The following is a 9,835-nucleotide window of genomic DNA, read 5'->3' as shown; positions in this document are numbered from 1 at the left end:
TTCGAACGGTGTGACGTCAAAGTAAAATTATACACGGGCAAATACAAAATTAATCCCAGGTACAGACCGTACATTTGATAGTCAAACAAAATAAAAAATAGAAACTCTTTTATACAGATTTTTCTTCTTCTACACAGCGTTGCAGATTTCCTCTACTACAAGTCAAATGTAAGTGTTTTTAAAGCATTAGGCGTATAGAAGTACCATTAGTCGCACGGTGCTTAACACAACAATAGTGTGCCGAGAGCAGCGAAGCAAAGATCAGTGCAGCATCTCCTGCATATCAGAGGGAGACATCCTTTGTAAATTCCTCTCCAACTGTGAGCACGCTTCACAGCTGGTTAGCAGGGCAGGGTGAGCCACTGCCCTGCCTACAATCAGCCTCTAAAATAGTCATTTCTTTACTTGTGCCCCTCATTTGCCATTCACTCTGTTGCTTTTTTGCATCAGCTCGTGTCACAGTGAAGCGTGGCTCTCATACCAAAGATTCACATTCAAGAAACACCAATTATAAGTAAAACACAGGGGGGAAAAAACACTCAAATCCTGGAGCTTTAGTGTCCATCACAGCACATCACCTTTGGACCCCCCCCCCCCCCACCTTTTTATTTTTTAAATCTTTTAATGCCATCGCCTTACACTGATCCTTTTAAAAGGCACAGCAGCCCACCAAAACCCCTGATCTTGATACCTAGATGAATAAACTGCTCCTTCTGCCCCTGACCTCAGCCCTTTGTAGCAATCAGACCAGACTTCCTCGGAGGGGCTGATCTTATCTGCCAGTACCAATCCTACTACACAGCTTCCTTTTGTAGTAAGCACTGGGCGCAGAGCCCTTTCAGACCCACGGACGGTGCGCGTAAACACACAGCCCGAGACCTCAGCTCATCTCAGATCTCATACTACACTGCCCACCAACAATGAGCTCCATTTTCTGATGCACCACAGGTCAGACGGAGGCTCTCCACCCAACAATGAATTGTCCACCCAGGAAACAGAAATTGTCCGACGGACATTGAATTGCTTGATGTCATCATACCAGCCTGCAGATGAATTTGAGCGTAAAGGTTGTTGAGGAAAGTGCTTTGTTATTTGTTTGTTTATTTATTTGCTAGGTTCCTGAACACTGCGAGCAAACTAAAAGCACAAAAAATGCATATCTATTTGGTAATTTGAGAAGGAAATTAATTTGAAAATGAGAATTGGTTTGGCTAAACGATGCTATTGTAAAAGCAGATTATTCATGAGAGAATTTTTAAGTTTTAAAAAATGTATGTGACCTCATATTTATAGCAAGTGAACATTTAATCACAAAATAACAATAATATTTTTATGAAATAAGTGGTGTTAGTTCAAAATATACAATAAACTGAATTCAATTTTAAAAAAAATTCTACCCCCCCCCCAAAACTATTTTCATTCATTAAAAGTTTCTCTGAAGTAAATACTATTTTTAAAACTTGTGAATTTGAAGTGTAAACATGTTTTTTTTGTTTTTACTATTGCTTTAATATATTTAAATCATGAATCGGTACAGCACCACAGAAAACTGTATTCATTAGATGTTACAGCTCCAAACATCCTCAATGCACGAGGATTTTATGCAATATATGATTACATTTGAGTTAAAGCCTTTGAGTTTGACAGTCACACACATCAAACCACCTCTTTTTTTTTCTTGCTGAACGCGTGCGTTTCTCCACAGCTTGCCCCTCAAACAAACGAGCGCTGTCTAAAAGTAAATGCACGTTTGTTCAGGAAAACACCTAACGTGTCACATGACTTACACATCGAAGGCAGAAGATGAGAATCCAGCTGGATGTCAACACTGGTAGCAGCCTGCAACACGTTTTAGGTTGACAACGCCCTCCTGAATTCGACTGGCCAATCGCCTACTAGAATACTGACCTCGTGGGTGTTGTGGACCAATCAGAGCGTCAATACCACAGGCTCTGGCCCTTCAACTTCCTAGCGGGAAGTATCTACCGAAGCTACACTAAAGCAGCACGAATTGAAGGTAAACAAGCAGTTTGCTGTTTTTTTCTCTGTCATTTTAGAGCTTTATTTCAGGAAATATGTTATTTTCTCCTACATACATGAGAGAATATGTGCATAACGTACGTTTTTGCATCGTTTTAGTCGTATGCTAAAGATAGTTCTGGTTAGCAGGGCATCTTTTAGCTATCACATCAGTAATTTTGTCTTTAAGTCTAACATTTGCTGCAATGACAAATGTCTGAATTCTTTCTCTTTGTTCAAAATGCAGATGAGACTGTCCCGAGCTGAATATAGAGACATTGTGAGGTCGACTGAACAACTGAGACCTACACGACAATGTATGAAGATGCTGAAGGACAGATTTCCTAAGTAAGTGGTACAGACTGAAATACCTTTAATATATCAGCCTCCTTCTTCAAAATAAACTGAGGCTTAAAGTAAAAATGCAGATGTAAATTGAGTAAAAACCAGGGCTGTAATGATTAATCAATGAATAGATTTATCCAACCATTATAATCTGTCAGTGTGGTATAATGTTTAGTTTTTATTATTCTCATGTGGAATAACAGTAGGGGGCTGAACCTTATGAAACACTATACCATTAATCAATCAAATAATCAATTGCCATTAATTCTGGTTTTCATGTTTACTTAAAAAAGCAAAATAATACAATAATAAAAATGGACTCGTACCACTAAAACACTTTAGCTGCGTTTGGCTATTCACAATAAAATTTTTCACTGAGTATCGTGTACCTGTCAAAGTCACTTCGACACCAGAAAGCACAACCAGTATGTAGTCAGGCAGGGTGCACTTTGTTGTTTTTTGGAAAAATATAAAAGTCTTTAAGTGCATTTATAGTGCAGAAAATATGGTATGCCAACTAACGTGTTATTTAGGTGTCACCACAGACATCTCTGGATTTAAAGGATTAAATCAGCCAGTGGTGCAAAAAGGTTTGGGACTACTGTTCTACTGGGTACTGTTCTACTGGGCTTCAGAACGCCACTTTTGCTCAACATCCACAAACTAGAGGTATAATTTTAGTGGAACTTGCTGCTGTTCTGTGAGTCACCTTAAACCCCATTTATCAACCTGTAGGTAAAATGAATTGCAATTATTTGTGTTTCAAAGCCAGAGCTAACATTTAAAACAATCATTGAGCTTTTCATGTGTAGATTAATAAAGTGGCTTATTCTCCAATAGATATCTTAGGTATTCATTCATTTTCTAAACCCATTTTTTCCCCTTTCGGGGTCACGGGGCTGCCGGAGCCTTCCACTCATGAGCGCAGGCAGAGGACACCCTGGACATGTCGCCAGTCTGTCGCAGGGCCACAATCATACACAAATTCACACTCGCATTCACACCTAGGGACAGTTTAGATTATTCTACCATTTCAAAAACTGCATTCTAATGAACCTATGAAGCATGATTTTGGATGGTGGGAGGAAGTCGAAGTCCCCGGAGAAAACCCATGCATGTATGGGGAGAACATGCAAACTCCACACAGAAAGGTCCCCCATTGGTGATTCTGTTTCACGTCCCCCCAGCCAGGACTTAAACCAGGGCCTTCTTGCTTTGAGGCAAGAGCGTTAACCACTCCTCCACCGTGCAGCCCAGTATCTCAGGTATATCTGTGAAATTCTACCACATATTTCTGACGTTAAACCACTTATTTGCCAACTATGTGCACAGTGCTCTTCAATATTATTTATATTTAAGTAGTCTGCATAAAGTTGAGACAATGTACTTTATATTCAATACTAGGGGTGTAACAATCAATCGACCTAATCAATGAATTGATTTATATCTCTACAATCCAACCAGATCAATCTGTTAGTTATTATCGAATTATACCATTATAAAATCTTTACAAAAGGTAATAAATTGATTCTAAATAAACACCATTTGTATTGAGGCACAGTTATTTTACTATAGTGTGAAAACAACCAAGTGCCATCACAGCAAACCGAGACCACCTCGAAAGATGGGTCAGAATGGGGTTCCTGGTACCGGACCAGGGTCCGCTTCGGTGTATTCAGACTGAACATTTGTTCCGGATTATCAGGGGAAACGAACTCTGGTTCACTTAGAGCGGACCAAATGTGTCCAGTCTGAAAACACCCTTAGTTCGAGTGTTTAGTTTCTTTTGACTACTGTTACTCATAAACCGTTCACATAATTAACGTAATTCCAGTGGATTGTGAGCGGAGAAAAGCAGCTTTTTTGGCTGATATGCAACACTGTACAGTACGGGTAGTGAATTGGTTACACAGTTAACATAAATCAGCTGATTCTGTTGCGGAGAAAAGCGACTGCATACTGCTATGCAACACTTTATGTTCATAATGTGCAAAGCTGATATGCAAAGTTCCTTCTCTCTGCGTCAGAATCATGTGATTCACGTTATCGTTTTTATTTACTTATTGACCTGTATTTAACCAGGATATTCCCATTGAGATTACAAACCTCTTTTGCAAGGGAGTCCTGGCCAAGAGGCAGCCACAGTTAGTTACAAATACATTAAAACATTCAGACAATGTAAAGAATGTGTTATTTACGTGTTGCTGTTGACATCTCTGGGGTTAGAGGGAAAAGCTAAGAAACTGGTACCTTTTTTAGCTAATAGTATAAAACTTTGTTAAACTAATAGTATGAAACGCATACTTTTTTTATACTTATCAATTGAAAAGGTGTGCATAAATTGCATTAAGATTAAAATAGGTATTTGTCATGCTTTTAGAGTCAAAGACAATCTATTTTAAACTCCACTAAATAATAATTTTTTATGGAGGTTCCTGTATTGGCATTACATTCTATTTTGCCGTACAGCACCTGTGCACCAAAAAATCGAAAAGAGAGGTTAATGGTTGTGTTTGCCTTTCTCCTTGACACTGAAGGCCCTCACTTTATTGAATGTTACATGTGTGTAATCCCCCAAGGCCAGAAGGACACAACGACTGATCCCATCGAGGTCACTTACAAAGTCGCATGTATTTGGAGATTCCTACGTTCAGTGTTCCCTAATCACCAATCTGGAAGAATCTCTTGTTTCCCTAAAGGGAATGGAGTGCAGCTTCATTGTGTCTTTGTTCTCTTTTTCAGCAGTTTATAGAATATATCATATTTTTTTAAGAGCTTCTGATACAGAATCTTTTGTTTTATTTGGTTTGGAAACTTTTTCCTTTTTCCTTTTTTTTTTAATGTAGTTTCAAAACCCAAACGGGAGGAGATAACTATCCCCTTTTTTGAGTAGTATTTTTGATTTGCGAAAATGTTGGGCAGTTGTCATTCCAATAATTTTTCACAATCTCTCTCCTGCCCCCCGAAGTGCTTGCCTCTTTGTTTAGTCTTGCTGGTTATTGTTATTATTTCATTCCCCATAACCAATCTTGGGGAGGCCCTTGCTCTTTAAAATCCCTGAGTCTCGTCACTGAGCCTGACAGACAGGCACGGCAGCAGTGTTTTCACAGCCTGCAAAATTATTCTGGTTGTCCAATCAGCTGAGCTGGGCTCTGGAGGGTTAGTGATTGGACTGGCAGGAAATCAGGCTCTTAAGACATAACATATCGACTAGGCCATCCATCATCTCTTAGCATGCGCTCAGGCACAGCAGTCAGCCACCCCCACCCCACACCCCTCCTGTCCCCTCGGACCGTGTGGGAGCCTAGCCACTGCGTAAATATTGGCCACGCAAAGGCTGGCAGGGAGGGGCAGATAGGGGGGGATTGGCAGTTTGTTGTGGACAAGCATGCAATGAAATGATGGGCAAAAAATTGTTTGGTTATTGTAGCTGGGGAGACAGAGCAGAGAGGATTTGGCTACTATGTAATTCCGCTTTCCAGTGAATGTCTAGTGTACAAAATAATGTTTAGCTGTCTGTAGATTGTTTGACTAATTTAAAGTTCTACTTACTGTAATAAACCAACTATGAGTTGATGCTGTCCTGGTATTAATAGGGATAAAACCCCTAGTGTTGTCCTAATTATTACTTTTGCTCTGCATCTGGAGCATTTTTAATGAGTTATTAGAAAGTGACAAAGGCAAATTGACTTTGGTTGATGGAACAAAATAAATATTAAAGTAGCATTATGAGAATTTAGCAGATGGCTATGTGCAATAATATATAAGAAAATAAAATTAAATGACAAAAAAAGTTGTGATAGAATTTATTATTACACACTAAATACAGATAAACCCATTTAATACAAAGTTTAAATGTACATTTATTCATGGTACAGATTTTGGCTGTAAATTATTACTGATGTATAATTTTTTCAAACATAATTGTTTTCCCTGCTAGTTAAAAAAGTTTTTTGGCCAGTTTGACCTTAACTAAATCATTGAAAAATATTTACGCATGTGATTTGGGGCTTATTATATGCTGAAGCACAGTTCTAAACCTTAAAATTAAGTAACTCAATAGCTCAAATTATGCATTGGGATTTAAATAAATATGAATAACCCATAAGTTAAGGTCTCTGAGTGTTGTATTAAGTTCAAAATCATTTCACAGTCATTGCTTTTGATTGGAGACTCAGAGGGAAGAAAATCTGAACTTTGAACAAGATGATTGTTATAGACCATTTCAGGGTAATTTCCACGCACGGTCTGTCAGTCTTTTGGTCGTGCCATGAAAAGGCTAGTGGGAGGAGAGAAGGAGTGTCCTATAGACAGACAGAAAGAGAGTGATGGCAATGTGGAGTCCCTCATCTGTAACGGCTGCATAACACAGATGTTGGGAGTCATCTGTCAGCCTGGCCTCTCTTGCCGGGGCCGAGCTGCTCTGGGGGAAAAGAATTGGACACGGTGCTGTCACTTTTTACCCCCACTCACAATGGTGGGACATGCAAATATCAACCCCCATTCTTGCCCTATCTGTCTTGCCCTCCTCATAGCCAGTTCGGGTGTCCTGTCTAGTATCTGGACTGTAGAAAGCTAACTAAAAAAGGGGGAGTGGGGGTGTTGGGGTTAAGAAAAAAGTGAAATCAGTCCCATCAGGCCTTTCTTCTGCAATGTATTAGAATTGGAAATGATGGGCTGCTCTCTGAGGCTGTGCTCGACTTCCCTTGTGTCTAGAGGGGACCCCGGTCCTTCTTGCATTTGTCCCCAGAGAGAGACGATGCAAGGAGGGTAGGATGAAGAGGGAGGGATTTTGAGAGTCCTTCTGTGCCGTATTATGAATGAATTTGGATGTAATGACTTAGCCCTCCCCACTTTAGACTGCAATTCAGTTCTCTCAGTACTGCCCTCACTGTCATGGAAGTAGGAAGATGAGTTAAAAAAAAAAGGCAGATGCTTTGTTTTTGAGAGAGCTTAAACAGTAAAGTGTGAAGCATCCCTCCCGTTTGTGTACACACACACACACACACACACAAAACTCCCTTGTGAGGAGTCTCTGAATGTTTTTTGAATCGGGCCCTAATGTGCCGTTTTCATCAGCAGTGAGGCGGGCTGCAATATGGTGTTGGAGCGTGCTTTGGGAATATGAATGTTGATTAAGCATGCGTTCAGCCTTTTGAAATTCTGAAGAAGTGTCAGAATAATGGATGTTGAGCAAATGTCAAGTATTTGTTAATTTCTCTGTTATTTGGGGTTTATCTGGTGTGATCTTTGGAAGGAAAGCGCCGGGCCCCGGTGGTTGTGGCATGTGTCATTGATATGGTGATTTCTTGGCTAGAGAAACTGTTTTGATGGTAATATGTACTCTCTGTGTAAAGCAAAGGGACCCTCTCATTGATTATTAATAGTGGCTATAGTTTACACCTCTTTGTTCACAAAATGAATAAACTTTTGGATATGAAAAACACTAGATGTGTTTAACTGGCAAGCTCTGTATTTAGTGGTTTTGTTGTCAAAGTTAGTTAGTTTTTGTAATCTCACTGTAATTTTCAGTTTTTTTTGTAAGGTCATTGTTTTCTTGGATGCATTTATATATTGCTTTAAGTCATTTTCAATTTCATTTCTTCTAAAATTCAAAAATGTGTAAACATACCATTTCATAATCTTAGGGGGAGTTTTATCACAATGGCTCTCGAAAAATTAAGCAAACATTTGGATTTCTTCTTGGCTTAATGTGTAAAAATGCACGTTCATCAGATCAGTCCTTTTGCAGTTTTGGACTGGTAGAATACCAAAGCCATTTTGTAGGCTGGAAGTGGCAATGACATTACACAGAGACTGATCAAGTGCAGAGCCTGTGGGGGCAGCCACAACGGCTTCCAGTGCACAGCCCCACACTTCTGGCTGCCCACATTGACCCAAACGCAAACTGGCAGTTGGGGCTTAGGGGTACAACCCTTGAAGACTGAGAAGCTGGCAAACTAATTCCACAGCTTTATGTGGTTAGATGAGTATTGGAAGGGTGAAGGGATGAATGAAGTGTAAGCAGAGGGGAGAGCTGCAAGAAGAGGAGAAGCTGTGCTGACTTTACAACTTCATGTCAGGCTAAGGAGTTCATGAATAATAGATGCAATCAATTACTTGTTTAGGAAGCTCTAGACTAACTACTTCCTTTTCATATTGTGAATGCTGTCCAACAAAATTTAAAAAAATGTTTTGGCCATATGGGCCAATAAAACATTTGTTTCCTTCTCTTTGTAAAAAAAATAAAATAAAAATAAAAATATATCCCTTACAAAGAAATTAGACAAAACCTTGAAATATAAAAAAAAACTTGAGTACACAGTAGGTATTTATAGTCAGTAAGCGTAAAACTGAATAAGTCCTCTAGTGTTGGAGTCACAGTAAAGACACATTTTAAACATCTATGGCATTTCTTGTAAGAGTTCAGTGTGTTGAATTGGACAGCTATAGCTAACTGTCTTGCCTGGGGTCCCTTTGCATAGTGGGATCAATTGCAGGAGGAGAATGAAACAAATTGCCCAGGATGGTACAAGCTCCCAAGCTATGCCGGGGGGGGGGGGAGTAGGCAATTGGTCAGTGTAATGTGTTTCTTTGCCAGACCAGAGAACACTCGCCACTTGATGGATAATGTGGAGCTCATTTTAATTTTTCCTTGAGAGGTTGCAGGAGACAGTAATTATACTGTAACAGTGGCAACCTAATAGTTTTAATGTGTTTTGCTTCAGAAAAATTTGAGACAGTCCCCCGCTTTCTTTTAGGTAATATCACAATTATGGTGCTGATGGTAGACACTGTTTTGGTCTTTTTGCCGCCAGTGGTTAACATTGCTGACATCTCAGGCATCTCAGCAGACACAAATTTTAAAGATTGTAATAAAGTCAGTGGAGGAGCTGTGTAAGGGTCAGATTTTTGGCTGTTACGACTGTCCTGGTAGAGATGCCCTGTTGTGTCTCTGTTAAAGCTATTCTGTCCATAGGCCCCCACAGGCCTATAGGCTTTCATGGCCTTCTGCAGAAAAGCGATGGGGGCTATAAGGGAATACTTTGGAATGTATGTCTATATCCCATTTCTGTTTTTTTTTTAAAAATATATTATGAGACTTTTTCTAAAACTGAAAATCTGTTTACCTCCACATTTATCATGATAAAAGATATCTTGATTTTGTATCAAACTGGCTTTAGCATTTTTTTTTCCTAGAATAAGACTTTGAAGTGTAAACATGTCTAATCAGTGCGCAAGTATTTGCTTGGAGCTTTTTGACTTGCTGGGATCCCTGTTTGTTTCTTGTCAAAATATATTACACTTATACATTAACACATAAAGATTTTTCCTACATGTTTATTTTGCTGCTGATGACGGTAAGCTTAGCTGAGAAGCAGATGCCAGCATTTTGCCTGTCAGCATGTGTAATTAGGAGCATTTGCATATGCAGCCTTATAGTCTGCATTGAGCTGTTTTTCCATTTTAC

At 39.4% G+C, this 9,835-nt stretch overlaps 1 protein-coding gene across 2 annotated transcripts in view; it reads left to right on the top strand.

The window, feature by feature from the left end:
* Positions 1-1,710: 1,710 nt before the first annotated feature.
* c22h15orf41 (chromosome 22 C15orf41 homolog) overlaps positions 1,711-9,835 on the top strand; it is a 54,980-nt gene continuing 46,855 nt past the window's right edge. For both annotated transcript variants that reach the window (XM_011490240.3, XM_011490238.3), the window contains exons 1-2: positions 1,711-2,017; positions 2,267-2,367. In XM_011490240.3, the coding sequence (XP_011488542.1) occupies positions 2,267-2,367 (101 nt within the window). In that variant the 5' untranslated portion in view covers positions 1,711-2,017. The remainder of the gene's footprint in view (positions 2,018-2,266; positions 2,368-9,835) is intronic.

The sequence above is a fragment of the Oryzias latipes genome, chromosome 22 (genome assembly GCF_002234675.1).
Source record: "Oryzias latipes chromosome 22, ASM223467v1".
In the NCBI taxonomy this organism is placed as follows: domain Eukaryota; kingdom Metazoa; phylum Chordata; class Actinopteri; order Beloniformes; family Adrianichthyidae; genus Oryzias; species Oryzias latipes.
This window is presented reverse-complemented; position numbering and strand designations above follow the sequence as displayed.